Source organism: Colossoma macropomum, unplaced genomic scaffold (assembly GCF_904425465.1).
Source record: "Colossoma macropomum unplaced genomic scaffold, Colossoma_macropomum, whole genome shotgun sequence".
Classification (NCBI taxonomy): Eukaryota; Metazoa; Chordata; class Actinopteri; order Characiformes; family Serrasalmidae; genus Colossoma; species Colossoma macropomum.
In genome coordinates this window covers 30,879,547-30,897,002 of record NW_023494787.1, presented here as the reverse complement: position 1 = coordinate 30,897,002, position 17,456 = coordinate 30,879,547, and the positions used below count along the sequence as shown (strand labels likewise).

General features: G+C 40.3%; 1 protein-coding gene across 1 annotated transcript in view; it reads left to right on the top strand.

Moving 5' to 3' along the window:
• The window catches only part of bop1 (BOP1 ribosomal biogenesis factor), an 86,288-nt gene that overhangs the window by 46,191 nt on the left and 22,641 nt on the right, over positions 1–17,456 (top strand). The window contains exon 4 of the mRNA XM_036566894.1: positions 17,246–17,400. Coding sequence (XP_036422787.1) covers positions 17,246–17,400 — 155 coding nt within the window. The remainder of the gene's footprint in view (positions 1–17,245; positions 17,401–17,456) is intronic.

The following is a 17,456-nucleotide window of genomic DNA, read 5'->3' as shown; positions in this document are numbered from 1 at the left end:
TCTCCTTGTCCCTTAGAATTAAACAGTCTGTTTTGTGACTGTGTTTTCATTCAAAAGTCTGGGCTGAAACACTCCTTATAACTTCAGGGTGAAAGGGCGGAGCATAACTGCTGTAGGCTGAATGGCTGGATATGTGCAAATGTGTTGGTTTTCATGACCTCACAAAAACAGGCTGTTTTGATGGCTTAGTTTCAGGGGTTGTTGATATATCATAATACTTTAAGACATTTTTTTGATATACCATTACCTACATACCTTGATATTCTGACGCAGACACAATGCACTAGTATAGCTACGTTTAAAAACGAGTAAAAGAGTACAGTGATTTTTATTCAACATGTATTTAATTTTATATAACATGCCACACTAACTAAACAGGATTAATTATGCTGTCTATATAACAAAGCATGCAGCTGGTCAGTGTCCTTTAAGTACTGACAACATCTATGATATACTTAAAGAAGAATGTTGTTTATCACGAAAAAATATTGTTATATTTCTCACCTCTGCACATTTTCCATACATGGACTGTAAAGACTGGGGAGTGAATGGCACATTTTGACATTTTAACAATGTCAAGCTCTTTTATTTAAAAAAGCGAGGATAAGTCATGTTTCCCTGATACTCACATCTGAGGGTATTAAAAGGACAGTGCTCTGTGTACTTAATGTGAATTGGAGGGAATGCCTTAATCTGACGCAGTTTGCGCAGCGTAAGCTGAATTGAAGCTGCGAATGTGAAAAATAGTCACTTTTCAGTGCGCTTGCGAAGTCTTTCATTTTCTAATATTCTTTATTCAGGATACGTGGTTTTGGACAGTATTCCATGGTCATTTTCCAATTTCTGATTTTTCCACCAGTCTGTTAGTGGAAGCTGTTAACAGCGTTTCTAATGGGCCGCGTGCTGCTGCCACTCATGAAACCCACACACGCGTAAGCACACGCACGCACATACAATGACGGACGCGGTGCATAACACGTCGGCACACATTCTCCCGGCAGACGCGTCGCTCCGTTTGGATGGCCTGAGTAGAAAGTGGAACGGCGGCAGAATTCCACAGTGGGGTAAAGATTACTTGGATTATAAATGATCCCATTAGAGGGAAATGCAAACCTACAGTTGCGGAGAAGAGACGCGGTCTGCTGCGTCTGCACATGGCTTGTCTCTCCAAATGGGTATGCTATGGAACCACTTCCATAAATCCCTTTGCTTAAGCAGCTCTCTTCTCTCAGCTGGTGCCCCTCAGCCCCCTTTAAAATAAGCGACTCTGTAGGTCAGACACGCTCTATAGCTGCCAAGCTATGGCACCACAACCAGTGGTGTGCTTTAGCTGGAAAAAAAATGTTGATGCCAACTTGAATTCATAAATCACACCAACTTAACGCTTCATACTCTCCAACACATATAAGCCTGTCAAATTTTGAAAGTGCTTTACTTTCCCAATTTCATGCTGAACGCGCAAGACTGTCTCCTGCAATCTGCGTGCATTTCACTAACATAGTTGACTTTGAATGTAATACGGTTGCTTTGCTTATCGCTTTATGCACCGCTTGTAAAACTAAGTGTTTTGTTTTGGATTATGATGGCTAATGTGCAAAGATCTTAAGGTCTCCAGTCTAGAAGAGCACTGCACACACTCCTGGCAAAAACCAAAGTAACTATGCGGCCAAAGAAACTTGTCAGTTGTATTTGAGCATTACAAGTGGATCAAATGAAGAGATCTTGCCACAAACTGTGTTTTAAGCATTTCATGTGAGGACTGCTTTTAGACACTTCATGTGACATCACCAGAGAGCAAAAGCTCATCTCTTTTTTTTTTATTTATTTTTTTATTTATTTATTTATTTTTTTAACTGTAACCCATGTACAAAGCCATGCTTTTTGCATAACCAGGAGACTCAGGCACCTAGAAGACAATAAAGCCATACAGTGATGTCCATCTTTTTACGACAAATCATGTAAAAAGGCAGTTGAACAGTGGTGAAAAGCATTCTCCTAACTAATAAAGTTTTTAAAAGTTTGTTTCAGTCATGGAAAAGAAACTGAACAGGGAAAAAAGGGTGCTTTTCCATTCGTCATGAAAGAGCGCTGTTTCATTAGGTACCATTTTATTGGAAGAAAATCCTGACGTGAATGCAGATAAAAAAATAAAAAACACCTGTCAGAAGGCTGCTCTTTGCATGCACCAAAGAAGAACATTTCTGCTCATTTCTCTTAGTGTTGTTGGGGTTGAGTATGCCCTCTGTGAACATTTTAAAATCTGATCAGTCACGTCCTTATTTTTTATTTATTTTTTTTTCCTTTTTTAATACTGTATTCCAGTGTAGTGGCTTAGCTTATTTATTTACTTCTATTTATTGGCTCTGTTAGTATTTGCAACTTGTTAGGATTTCCTGGGTTGTAATGCAGCAACTAATTTTGATTAAAATTTGATAAATTTGATAATTTATGTATTTGAAAAAGGTCCTATGAATAATCAGTGTTTTTCCAGTCTAATGTACAACCCTATTTCCAAAAAATTTGGTACGCTGTGCAAAATGTAAATAAAAGCAAAATGCAATTATGTGCAAATCATTAAAACCCTATATATAATTGAAAATAGTACAAAGACAACATATCAGATGTTGATTTAGGTTTTTGAAAAATATATGCCCATTTTGAATTTGATGCCAGCAACATGTTCCAAAAAAGTTGAGACGGGGCAACAAAAGTCTGGTAAACGTATGTAATGCTAAAAAGAACACCTGGTGGTTGATTGACAACAGGCCAGTAACATGATTGGGTATAAAAAAGCATCCCAGAGAGGCTGAGTCTTTCAGAAGTAAAGATGAGGAGGGGTTCACAAATAGTGCAACAATTCAAGAATAACGTTTTGTCAATGTAAGATAGCAAATAACTTTTGCTTTTCATCATCTACAGTATATAAAAACATTTGAAAGATTCAGAGAATCTGGAGAAATCTCTGTATGCAAGGGACAAGGCCAAAAAACAGTATTTGCTGGTCATGATCTTTGGGCCTTCAGGCAGCACTGCATTAAAAACAAACGTGATTCTGTAGTGAAAATCACTGCATGGGCTCAGGAACAGTTCAGAAAACCACGGTGAAAACAGTTTGTCACTGCATCCACAAATGCAAGTTGAAACTCTAAAATGCAAAGAAGAAACTACAAATGCCGCCACCTTCTCTGGACCCGAGCTCATTTAAAATGGCCTGAAGTGGAAAAGTGTCTTGTGGTCCGATGAATCAACATTTGAATTTTTTTTGGAAATCATGAACACTGTGTCCTCTGGGCTAAAGACCACTCAGCTTGTAATCAGTGTACAGTTCAGAAGCCAGCATCCGTGATGGTATGGGAGTGCATTAGTGCACATGGCATGGGTGATGTGCAAATCTATGAAGGCACCATTAATGCTGAACGATATATACATGTTTTGGCAACATATGCTTTTTCAGGGAAGACCTTGCTTATTTCAGCAAGACAATGCCAAATCACATTCTGCATGTATTACAACAGCATGGCTCCATAGTAAAAGAGTCCGCATGCTAAACTGGCCTGCCTGCAGTCCAGACCTGTCATCCGCTGAAAATATTTGGCGCCTTATTAAATGAAAAATACGACAAAGGAGACCCTAAACTGTTGAGCAGCTGAAATCATATATCAAACAGGAACGGGAAAACATTTCACTTTTAAAACTACAGCAGTGTCTCTTCAGTTCCCAAACACTTGGAGTGCTGTTAAAAGAAGAGGTGATGAAACACAGTGGTAAACATGCCCCCGCCCCCTGTTTTTTCGTCACTCCAGCATTGCCAGAACATAAGAAGAGAAAAAATACCTGTCGGTCAAGAGTTGTTTACACAGTGCAAATCACATTTACATAAATGAAATCACTACTTATTGTATTAAAGCTATTTATATTCATTGTAGTATTAATATTTAGTGTTTAATGTAATATTATTCAAAGCAAGTAAACAAGTACTGCCCAAATATATAGCTTTTTAAATCTAATTTTAGTGCATAAGACATTTGCTCAGTACTGTTTACCATTTACCTCTGTGAGTGGAGAGACTGTATTTGAGTTATCAGAACACTTGTGGTCAGTCTGTGCGTTGTCTGTGCTCTTTTAGGATTGTATCTACGTCTTTGGTTGTCAGTCGGCCCCTCACTCTCTCCTTTTCTTTAGTCTGGGGTTTTCCATGCAGAAGAGACACACTCATTGATGGATATGTGTGTGTTTGTGGGTGTGTATGTGTGTCACACAGGTGCACTATAGTTCCACATCCTCCTGTCCTTCTGGCCACTCCCTTTCTACCCCAGCTCAGAAATCTTCCTGAGCAGGCAGACACATCTATAAATGTCTGAAATATCAAGCACACTTTCCTAATAGACCTCTGTGCTTGTACAGAGACCAGAGGCCTGGACCGCAAAACCTGCAGTCGATACGCCACATCCGTAACGACATCCCCCCCACCCAACATATCCCCTCAGTGTCAGCTGTTTAAAGCATTATCAGGGTCTGGTTCCGATTTTTTTTTGCTACTCCTAATTCTCTCAGTACAGTTCCCTTCCCTTTCAATGTGTTAATTCGCTGTGCCAGTTTACTTTGACAAGCTGTCGAGGGGAAATGTGGCTCTCAGTCCATCGATCATGTCTGAGTTATCACTGGGCCGTAGTTCTGAGCCAGGCGCAGGCCAGCCTGGAAGCTGTCGGCAGAAGCATACTTGGATCTTATTATCACCACAAACCGTACCGTCTCTGCCCTGAGAGTCAGATTAGTAAATAAGTTCCATGAAAACTAAGTTGAGGCTCAATATAGTCCAGATAGACTTGACATGTCTACAACGTGTGCACTCAGACAGTGATCCAGAGGGGTCCAACTGCAGCATGTATTATGACAAACCCTGCCCTAGATGTGTGGAACTCTCCCAGTGGGAGAGTTGATGGTACATGATCACAAAAAAATGATGTCATTGGTCAAAGATCGTTCTTACCCAGTACTGACTATCAGCAAAAGAAGAGATGAGAGCTAATCTGCTATGGGACCACCACTTATAGCAGGGGTGCCCATACTTTTCTGGCTTTAGATCTACATCGTGATCATTGTGATCTACCTTTGAAAAATCTTTGACTGAAAAGTCACACTAACCTTATTGTCAGCCAGGTTTGTGTAGTCTGGACCACTTTTTTCCTCCTGAGTTTTGTTTTAGCTGAAAATTCGTCGTTGTAGTTTCTGTTTGATAATGCCTCCAAAGTTCCCCTTCTTTGGAAGTGTGATGGCTACTTGGCAAATCAAGCAGCTGCATTTGGAGTTTGACATTGAAAAAAAATAGTCCTCCTCCCACTCCCAAGTTTTCGGTTTCTTTGTGCTAGGTCTCACACTCATCTTCTAGAAGAGTCAGTGTAGGTTACAAAAGGAAAACACAAAAATGGCGCTACACAAACTGGCTACCGATAAATAAAAGCTTTCTAGATTGCTGTGCTTTAGGCAGGCTGTGGCATAGTTATGGTAAAAAGTGGTAAATTAAAGAGACAGTGGCTGGGCTCCCGAGTGGCGCAACCGTCTAAGCGTTGGCCCTATCATCAGGAGATCGCGAGTTCGATCCCTGGTGATGCTACAGCCATCCGTAGCCGGGAGTCCAAGAGAGCACAATTGGCCTCGCTCTCTCTGGGTGGGTAGGATGGCTACATTTCACGTCAGTTAATCATCTTGACCTGCCCGCCGCCAGAAGCAGTAAGAAAGTGTTGAAATTTGATGGCCTGTTTTATCACGATCTACCAACATGCATTGTGTGATCGACTGGTCGATTGTGAACAACATATTGAGCACCTCTGACCTACAGTCTTCTTTGATTTTCTTTTTTATACCAGTTTGTCAATTTTGGTGCCTCAGGAAGCTGAGAAATGGTTTGCCGAAAAATTTACACAATTATCTACCCCAGATGTAGTCAGTCAGCCGAGGTGTCCTTGGTGTTCAAAGTTTGCTTCTTTAGTTTAATGCCAGAGCTACAAGTCTAACCTTTCTTAGCAAACACTAGAAGTCAGTAGTCACCCACATTTTTTCATAAGTACATCCCCAAAACTTCACTCAACCTGCTCAAACCACATCATGGTCTTCATTAACATCACATAGACTTGTTGACATGGTTTAGGACATACTATGACTTACTGTGTTGAACAAAACTTCATGTGGCTGAATGCAGCAAGCCACCATTTCAGACAGCTGGTCTTGTGCAATTTCCACCACGAAATGAGACTCACACAGGAATATGTACACTAGATTACATTTGTGACTTTTGTTGTTATTCATAAACATAAATCTTCAGTTTGAAATTCTAGATTCAAGATTAACAGTTATTAGTTCTGAGATATTGAAAGACAGTAAGTTACGAACATACCTTTTAGCATCCAAATGCCTGTGTGACGTGCTCGCGAATGGGAGTCAAAGTGGTTGCCTGCAGTGTTCAGATACACAGTGAAGTTTTGTTCATTTTTAATTTTAAAGTTAAGTGTCTTAAACCACATCGATATTTGCCTGATCTCAATGAAGAACCAGATGGTATTTGAGTGGGATTTAATGTGGTTTTTGGGGATGCATTTATGGAAAGGATTGACGATTGAGTTTTCGCATTTGTTGGCAACGTTACCTTCATAACCTTCATGGGTGCTAAACATGTCTTGGGTGATCGACCACATCTGGGAGAAGTGGCAGATGGTGTAAATAAGATTTTGCAAGAGCTTGCAGATCTTTTGTTAGAGTGATATTCCTGGACTAAATCAGTGAACAAGACTGTAAACAAGATGTTCATAATTTCATCTGCCTAATTATTTGTTTTGATTTGTACAAATCCTGACATAAACATACTGATACTGAAGTTGTACAAACAACCTGATATACATCATTTTTGCTGATGCTTGTGATTCATTGAAAGTATTCATAATATTTCCAAACTTTGATAAAAGGGAAAACGCCTCCATATAAAGCACTGCAAAATGCTGTGTAGAGTCTCACTATGGTGATGGTGACTGCCATTACTTCATCTTCCCCCCTCTTTGACCTCCTGGCGTTCCTTTTATTTGCTCCCTAATGATCACTGGCCTTTTAAGCTGTCCTCTCCATCTACTGATCCAGATTCATGCCTAGCAGTTTTCTAAAATTTTCCCTCTGTTGATGCCCTGAGCCGGACCAGCAGTGCCTGGCGCTGCAGTGACTAAGGGTGTGATGAGAGAAGATGAGGTTGGTAGTCTTTCTATAGCAACCCTTCATCTGGATTTTTTTTCAACTTTAAAGTATTTTTGAGAAGTTTTTTTTTTGTTTTGTTCCCCCTTCTTTGTTTTGCTTCCAGATTCCATTTAGGAAGTTTGGAAAGCTGCACTTCCAGGCATGTAGCTCCTGATCCAACAATAACTTCCATTCTGTTGCTCGCAAGTGATGACATGCTGGTGGTGGCAGGGAGGCGATGGTTTGTGCTCTGGCAGTTAAGGATAAGGAGGAAAAAGAGAACATAGGAAAGCTGAACGATGGTGGACGAAACCTGTGTGAACATTACTGAAGCTGTAATAATGCTTATGATGGTGCACCTTCATTTGCATTATGAGCATTATACTTGTGGTTTAGTGATGGCTAAGGTCTGTGTTTGGTTTGGTATTCACTGTGACTCAGTCTTGGTCTGAATCACACTTACCGTCAGAGAGGACTTTTTAAGCCACTCCTGTCCACTAGTCCTTTACTTCAAGACGAGCTGTTGTGAAACATCCTTTGGTGTAATGTTTCCATCTAAATGATGTACAAGCCAAATGTTAAAGCTTACTCTCAGTGTTAGGTTTGGCATCTGGACAACTGTGTAAATGTACAGCTGTCATTGAGTGACTTAGCATTCTCAGTTTTTTCTTTTTTTTTTTTCTTTTTCAGTGCTGGTTTAAGGCTGTAGTTTCACAGACATGGATTAGACCTAGTCTTGGACTAAACTGTAGTCATTGTGTGTCATCATTTAAAATTCTATTTAGTTTAGGCTTTGGCTGAATGTGAATCTGGCAAACAGGTCTGTACGGTTTGTGTACAAAGCATGCTGATTCTAATACAAGCTCATGACTGTGGCTTGGATCGATTTCCTGAAAGAAACACTTGTTTGAACAAATTGCTATATTTGGTACTCTCGTCTAGACAGTCTCAGGTTATAGTCCACATTCAAACAAGTGGCTGTGCCGAGTCATTTTTCCCTCTACACAGTGATGTTAGTGACATAATCCTGACAAAAATGCTTAATGGATTCATGAAAAACTGGAGCAGAATGTCTTTTTTGATGTTCATTGCTCTGAAATATACAGAAATACTATTCAAACGTGAAATCCATGTGGTGTTCTGATTCCCCTTGGTCACTAGTGAAAATCACAACCTGTTTCAGAAATGTCTCTGTTTGAAGAGAAGTAGCAATAATAATATCATTATTATTATTATTATTATTATTATTATTATTATTATTATTATTATTATTGCCTGAGAAGAAGCAGCACTGAAATTTCACATTCCAACTGCCTTGCAGCATTTAACTTAAAGCCCAGTCATTTAAGTGTAGTTGTCCGCATAGCATAAGACATTCCCACTTGCCCTCCCACGTTATTCTGATGGGATGCACCCAAATTTTGTGGTCTTCAGGAAGCACAGCAAACAAAAAAATCTCTGAAGATACCAGAGGTGTATCAGTGATAGAATTTCTGTATGCTTTTGATACTGTATTGAAATTGTTACTATCCTAAAGCCAAGAACTAAATAATACAGAAAATGAACTTGAGACCTTTTCTGAATAATTTAGGTGCGTAATTGTGGAACTGTATCATAGAAGGCCTGTGTCTGGAGTTTGAGTTACCACGGTTTAAAAGAAAAAAAACAAAAACAACTGTGTTCATTAATTGATTTATTTTGTGCGCACCGTAGGAAGTCAGCAGTATTCCCACACGTAAACGTAACTAGACTGTTGAACATAAACACACTCTGTGCTGCAGGCAGATATCTTGCCTGTACAAAAAGCCATCTGCGGTACAGGGGGCAAGTCTAGGACCTCTTCACACCACAGCATCAGACTTAAAAACGATTTCGGTCTCTGGAAAAACACGAGTAAAAACATGTCTCAGGTCTTGTTCATCAGGCAAAAGGGGTTGTTTCAAACGACCTTAAGCAAAATGACTTCAGAGAAGAAAGCAAAGCGCAAAGCCAAGCACCCACGAACTCTGAGAACTTGGTGTGACATTTGCAATTCTGTTCTTTCTTACTAAATTGATTACAGTTTCTTGGCCAAATTAAAGATGACGTTATGCAACAACCACAGCTATTATTAAACTGAGCTTTATTATGGTCTTTCATTTGACATATTAAGACTCACCTCACATAGAGTCAGTGGCTGCTTTAGTGTTAAGGACTGTCAGCAAAATACAGGACGTTCTAAAGCAATTTTCCAGGTTGGGAGCTTGATCAAAGGTGATGGAAAGGATGATCCGGGAGTGTGAAAGGAGAAATGAGTCAATCTTTAGACCTCCGATTGAGCTCTGAAGTGGCCTGGTTTAACCATTTGCTGCGGTTATTTTTCTTATGTTAACATGTATAAGAGGACTCTTTTACTGGCACAGGGCTACATAATAGTCAGCAAGTCCAGGTGGACAACATTATGGAGAGTGGAACAGAAAAAAATGTGCTTACATTTATTGTCCATACCGTGGAGATCCATGACTCATCTAATTTGATTTATCTTTGGTTGAAGTGTCCAGAAGACTCGAATCAAAGAACAATGATTACTCCATTTATTCTTATACAGATGTCAGCATTTGCCCTTCATGCGGAATGTGAGCTTTTTCTAAGAAAGCATTTCTATACATAGCTTAAGACCGATTTCAACTCACTTTAACAAAACTTTCTTGTGTCTTGTGTGTTATTGCACTAGAGGAGTTCTCTCATTTCCTTCAGAATTTTTTTTTTTGTTCATCTTGACATTAAACAGTTGAATGGGCTGTCAACATTATTGTAACTTTCTTTTCAATAATTTTAAGTTTCTACAATACTTCAAAAGTATTGCTCAGGCTTGCTGTTTGGAGACATATTTCCTCATTATTCTTCTATGAATTCCTCATTTTTGCATCCATAATCCAAAATGAAGTCAAGCCTCCCCAAATTCTATGCTGCAATCTTCTTAATGTCCTGGCAGCTGAGGAATTCCGCCCCTGTGAGCGAGAGGTCAGCGGTTCGGAGGAGCGGAAAATGTGAGCCGTTTTCCTGACGGCGGGCAGCAGACCTGCAGATTTTCCTTCCCCAAAACCTCGTAGCTTTCCTGACAGCAGCACCAACTTATTTTTACCCCTTTTTGACCAAAGACCCGGGTGAGCAGAGTGGACTTACTGATTCACACAGAGTGAACCATAGGGGAAGTCTCAGTTCGGCTCTTCTGGTCCATTTGTTTTGATTGGGGGAGGTTTTTGAGGGCTCCCGACCTGTCTTGATGGATGGACCTATCATTTGCCTGCCACTGCACGTCTTATATGCCAGTGTCATGTCACGCTAACCCTGGTTCAGAGAGGGCCTGGCCTCTGCACTCAGAGGCATATCCAACAGCGAATTTCCTTTGCTCCAGTCTGCTGCCAGATTATCCTATGGCCTCAATCGACCACAGCTTTTGCTCCCTCAACAGCCTGCCTCATTACTTAGAAACAGATACTTAACACCCAGCTGACACCAGGCAGGCGTTTATTATGGGACTCCAAAGGCATGTTGTGTCTTCTTACACTGTCAAGGAGAGAATAGAGTGCAGACAAAGCCCATATTGATTGTTTTGATTCAATAGAAATTATAAATATGGGTCATGTTCGAGGAGGAGACCTTTGGGATGTTCCGATTGGTTTCAGTCTTGGACAAACTTAATCATGAAAATCAATACTGAGAGATAACATGAACAGCATGAGGCGTCAAGCATGAGCACCGATTTCTAATGTAAACCATCACTGAGCACAGTGGTACAAAGAAGATCTTATCTGTGAGCTAGCAAGCACAGTCAACATCTTGTAAAAGCTGGGTGAAGGCCTTTTGGCTTTGGTCTCTTGCTCTGGAGGCCATTCAACTTGCAGTGTGGCCAATTTCCTAAGCTCTCTGGGGGTGCCCCGGACTCATTTATGAGTGCACCTCATGAAAATGTGGGGGGTCATGTTCACTGTTGCAGCCTGGGAGGAGAGTAAGGATGAAGAGGCACCGTTTTTAGCACTGGACTCTCTCCGTTTGATCTTCTCCTGTAAAGACAGCATTTCATGGGCGAGGCATCCTAGCAGAGAACTTGTAAAAGCTTAACTCTGGCATTACCTCATGTGTGTCCTCCATGTTAAAATGCACCATCGCTGATTGCTTGCACCTCCTAAGATCTCTCTCGGAGACGAAAGGAATGATGTCTCCACTGCCTGTAAGTAAAAAGAACGTCTCTCCAAACTTGATGGAAAATTTACGTTGACGTTATTCAGTTTCCTGTGCAGTGATCAGTACTGTTTGGATCTGTAACACGCTGGCTGTGCTAACGGTAGCTAAGCAGATAGCAGGCTATGGACCCAAACGTCACAGAGCAGGCTTAATTTTGACTTTCTGCCCCTACAACACCGGTCGCTTGATTTTGCTCGAGTCATCATCTAAACCTAGTTAGCTAGAATGCAGCCTGTTCTGTCGTGAAAAGAGCTGTTAGCAACCTAGCTAAGCAAATCCTAACCAGCTCCTCCGTCCTATTTAGCAGCACTGTTTTTAACCTTTAGCAATAGTTAAATGCCCTTGAATCGGTTACTCTCTGTGCTCAGAACTCTTTGGGCCTACAGTGGAAAACTGGTCCTACTTGCCTGCTCTCAGTTCTATACTGTAATTAAAGAACCAGTTTTCTGACCTGTGATGTACATTCTTTACTAACTATAGGCCCTTTCATACATATTTATATGAAAATTTAACTGTAATCAAATGTAAAGGAGTTAAATGTTAGCAAAACCCAGAATTGAAGTCTAATGTAGAATTCTGCCTGCGCAAGACCTACTACAATTTACACAAGATTACAGGGAGGACTTGCATGTCAACAGAGGCGGATACATTACGGGGAAAAACAATGATGTCTTGAATATGGCTATTGAAACAGGTAGTTTTGTGATGCTTTTGCTTTTAAAGTATTGTCCAGCTTCCACAAATGAAAAATCTCATAGTGGTGTATTTTGTACACAGTTCTGGGGGTAACTACTCAAAATACGCTGCAAAAATGTAGCGTATGTGACAGTTTTCACACAACAAAAGCATTGCAGGGGTGTATTTTGTACATGATTTATTTAGAAATAAAGGTGCTATTGGCCTTTCATGCGCTGTCAGAAAAAACTGACAGGTACTGTGCAGGTACATTTTTGATTCATCATTGTATAAACAATGTAAATGTACCTTCAGAGGTACATCAACGGTTTTATGGTCCAGTTGTGTACCTTAAATAAGTTTTTCTCAGGGCAAAGTACATATTTGTACCTTTTCATAACCTAATGTTTTAAAACAACAGCAAAAGAGAAAGGCTGGAGATGAGACAGGGTGTATGGAGTCATCTTAGAAAAAAATCATTGCAGTGAAATCAGGACAATAGTGTTCCCTGACTAAAGGTACTGAAGATGTACTCCTTAGGGTACCACCCCAGTGATAATTTAGTATCTTTTTTTTCTGAGCGTACTGGAATATTATATGCTATTTACCAGGACTTGTATTGCAAACATGAACACATACATTCAAGGTTTGAGTGATGCAAATCCTGCACATCACCTGTAAAGGTATGCAGGTAATGTACCAGATTTTGAGTGCGAACATATAATAATTAAGCCACTTAGTGCTGAGGTTAAACTAATTTCGACAACCTGATCCAAATACACATTTCAAGGAAGAATACTGATGTAATTTCTTCCATTCTTTATGTTTTGTCTATTTTTTCTTTTTGGGTCATGGGACAATAAGGTGAAGCCCATCTTTTTCTTTTATTACAGACCCATAGTGCTTTTCAGGAATGATTTGGATTGCTTGGAGTCCTATGGCCATTTATAGGCAAAGTAGACCTTAAATCACCTTAAGAATATATCATGAATAAGGGCAGCTTTCCTCAGTGGGAGTTGTTCTAATGGGAATTGATCAGTGGTTTAATCTGACATGAGTTGTATCTATTGACATTGTGTCATCAGTGTATTGAACCTTTCTTAAACACTCACAGACTCTCACGGTCTCTCTCACTGCTCAGTTCATTTTGTGCCCTGCACTTTCTCTTCAGAATGAGCTGATAAGAGTGTGAGCATTAAAGAACAGACTGTGTGAGACTTCTCTGTCCAAACCAATGACTTCCTCCACCTTAACTCTCCCCCACTCTGCGCATATGGCTCATACCTGGCTGACACTTCATAAAAGCTCCGTTTGCCTGGTGAATTGAAAGCAGCTGAGCTGGATGTTTCCCCAGGGTTGAGGTGGACTGCTGCGTCCCTCTACTGTGTCCTTGCAGACTGTCCAGCTGGAGTTGAAAAAGGCCTCACAGACCCATAGCTCCGACATCTGTAGCTTCGCTATTGCATCCCACTGCATCACGTGTCCGTATCTGGCATCAGCTCTTGAGAAGACATTTGATAAAAGGTTATTCAAAGGGATAGCTCAGTGAATGAATGCTAATGTGACTAATAATAAACGAAAGCTAGATCTGCTAGTTAGCATGACATCATGATTCCTGGCTGCATTACTTTTCATTCATTGTTAATCAAGTTAAGAATGTGAAATACAATGCGTTTTATTGCCATTTGGACAGTGACAGTTACTTTGGGTCTGTTTTGTTGCACATTAAATCGCAAATGAAGTGATGATCATGTTAAAGTGCGTACTGCCAGTTTTATCTTTAAGAGGGGGGTGAACCGTGAACTCTTTATACATAGTCGTCTTATTTCAGGGCACCTAACTTGCTCATCACCAAAGACATTGCCGTCTCATTACTCTGAGACATCGGCACCTCCTGGGTATGTAAGTTTGCCATGGAAGAAATCTGCTTCTAGACTGACCTCCTAGATTATAAATACGACAAACATACATTTTTTTCTCCAAGATGCTGTTTAGTTTCTGTTCTTGTTGCAGTGGACATAGTTTTAATTTACCTTTTGCATTACTTTTAATAAAGTTTGAAATAATGGTTTACATTTGCTGTCATAACCCTGATAAGTAACTGATCGTGATCCTAACCTCATCGTGTTGGCGTGTATGATTGCCAGTAAAACGAACTTATTAGTTATTGATGATAAGACTGCCAATTAAAGTTTACAAAAGCAACTTAACTAATCAGATCCAACCAAATGCCTCACAGCACTGGATGACTTTACACCAGGGTGAAATGCTAAAGCACCAGTAGTTTTTTCAGCCAAAAACGAATGAAAATTCTTGCCTGAAAACAGGACTGAAGGCAAAACACCCATATTTTATTTACTTGAGTATACATTGTGTTCGATAAATCTTTTGTCCCCGAGGTGGGGCAACTGCATGCATATAAAGCACTATTAGTCTTGTGTGATTCACCCAGTGTAGGTGTCAGTACTCTTAAATTTGGACCTGCTAAGACCTTCTGTATTACAGCTAATGAGTATTCAGTGAATTCAGTGTCTCCTGCCTGCTGTAACAGGAATGGGCTGTTTGACTGACATGCATACTGGGCGAAAGCAGACCATTATGATGAGAAGAGCATCCACGGCTGAGACTTGCAAAACAAACGACCAAACCAAACCTCTGCTGTCCGCCTCAAAATCTGCCACTAGTTCATAATAATAACGTACTGAGAAAAACCTTTTCACTGATATCTAGAACACTGTTTTTGTATTTGTTTTGTTGTTAGTTTTTATGTTTTCTGTTTATAACAATTCGTCTACTCCTAAATAACTAGTAAATTCAGCTCCTATATTTGGACTTCTGGCACAGACAGCTAATGAGTGTTCTGTGAGCATCTCGTGTGAAGCTTTCGCTGCTGGCAAGAACCACTCATGCTACACAGTATAAATGGGGGGCTTCCGAAAGTCTTTTGAAGGTCAAGCGACTAGGCTTTATTCCTCATAGGAAGTATCAAATTAGTGAGTGTTATTTTCCCCCCGTGTTTGTGTGTGTTTTTTCCATTCTTTGCTGACTTGGCAACATTGACTTCTTGTTGGCAAAGGTACCAGCCCTGCCAGACAATACAACCACTTCAAAAATCAAGACTGTGAAACCTCTTAATCCACAGTGCCATACTAGACATTAGTTCATGTCTAATAATACTATGGAATGAAGGTGGGAGGAGTTCTTCTTTTCTTTAATAAACCACTGTCTGCTTTGACCAGTGAGAAGCTATTTAGACCGGCCTGCAGCCAATCGCATCGGCCTTCGTTTGCAATCAGCCAATCAGGCAAGAGGTATTACACAGCTTTGAAGACGAGTAGGGGTGGGCGGGTTCTCCAGCTGCTCGCGGCTGTGGGAGAAAGCGTGACACGGCTGCCCACTCCCTCCTAATTGGATATGGTAGGGGTGTTTTTATTGAAATAACTCACAGGTGCAGGCCTTACTTAAAAGTGCTGCTTGCGACCTCTGAGAACTTTCAGCTGTCTGGTGTAAAGAGTGTCTGTGTTCTCGTCTATAAGTGTGTGTGTTGTGTGTGTGAGCGCCTCTACCTTATTTCTCAGACAAAGAGATCTCTCTGTTTGGTTTATTAGCTGCTCTGGCTGAATAATGTTATTGTGGCATACTGTAAGTGACTGTGTGGAATAAGGAGCTTATGAAGGGGAGGGAGGGCAGGGGAGGGGGTACATTGCACGCCAAAATGTTTTCAAAAACAATTTCAGTACAAATTAGTAGGGTTTTTGACACGTTTAAGACTAACCAGGCTTATTTTAAGCAAAACAATGTCGCACATGTATTATACTGTACTATCTTGGGAATAATGCTCATTGGTGCAAATTCAGTTCTTTTTGACATTGTGTGATACTCTGGAGGGTTAGCAGGATGATTGTTGAAAAAGGTACATAGCTTTTATTATTGATGATATTTTTAATTAAATCCTGTTGCATTTCCATTACAACTGACAGTGCATTACAACAGAGAACAACTGCATGAACATGAAATTGCATGGTGCGCACACTGAACTGTGCCAAAAAAGTGCACTTGGTGAAGCAGATACACTTGTGATACACATGTGATTTTTATCTGTAAGCACTGCAAAGCATTAAAATATGTAATTCCTCTTTATAATGTTAGTTTTTGTGTTTTATTTTGATGTATAAAGCATTACATTTCATGAGAATATGTTAACTCAGCCTTTGTTTACATAGTTTATTATAGTTGTTTACATAGCAACTGTTATGCGGTGTTAGTATAAGTATGTAGGCTATAGCATTGACTTTTATACCAGCCACACACAGCAAACAGCACATCAGAAGTAACATGCAGGATTCAGTCCATTGTTTTCCGCTTCAGTTGAGTTGAACTGGACTTTATCTCAAAATACTAGTCTTTCAATCCAGACCGCTGGTTATAACCAGAGGAGGCTTTGGCACCACAGATCATTATAGGCAGAGCATCCATGGCTGAGACTAGCAAAACAAACAACAAAACCTCTGCTGTCTATCTCAAAATCTGACAGTAACTCCTAGTAACAACCTACTGACAAAATTCTTTTAACAAATATCCAGAACGCTTGTTTTTTTTCGTTCTCTGTATGATAAAAGACGGCTAATCGACTACTTTCTTGAATTACTAGTCAGCTAGTAAAATTACATCATGCAGCTCCTTTAAAATATTAATAAATAGCTGGTTGAAAGTATTTTTTCCTGTCAGATTAATAAGAAAAAGAAATGTCACTTGGAAAATTTCAAGAGAAAGTAAGGTCCCCAAACGTTACTGTTCCTCTCTGAAGGCAGAATGTAGGTGTGGGTATTAATGAAGAAAGGAAAAGGAGTGACGAGGACCTAAGTGGTTTCAGCCGCATTTGCTCACCTCAGAGGGGGAAGCTAAATAAAACTGCAGGGACCTCATCTGTAACTCTGAAAAGACTGTAATGGAGGTTGATTGTATGTCCTGCCCTTTTTTTCTATGGCGTTTAGGACAGATTGAAATAATGGATGTTGAACTGGGCTATTCGCTCCAACCTGTAAGTTTAATTGCTCTTCTCCCTCATGCTCACTTTCTCTTGCACTCTCTCTCCCCCTCCTCTTGTCTGGCTATGTGCTCACAGGACATTCGCAACACGGTGGGCAACATTCCAATGGAATGGTACAAAGATTATCCCCACATTGGCTATGACCTGGACGGCAAGAAAATCTTCAAGCCAATCAGGAGTAAGGATGAACTAGACGAATTCCTGGACAAGATGGAGAATCCTGATTACTGGTGAGAAGAGACTGCAACCCAGACAAAAAGAGCAAAGCCTTCATTTGTTATGCTGT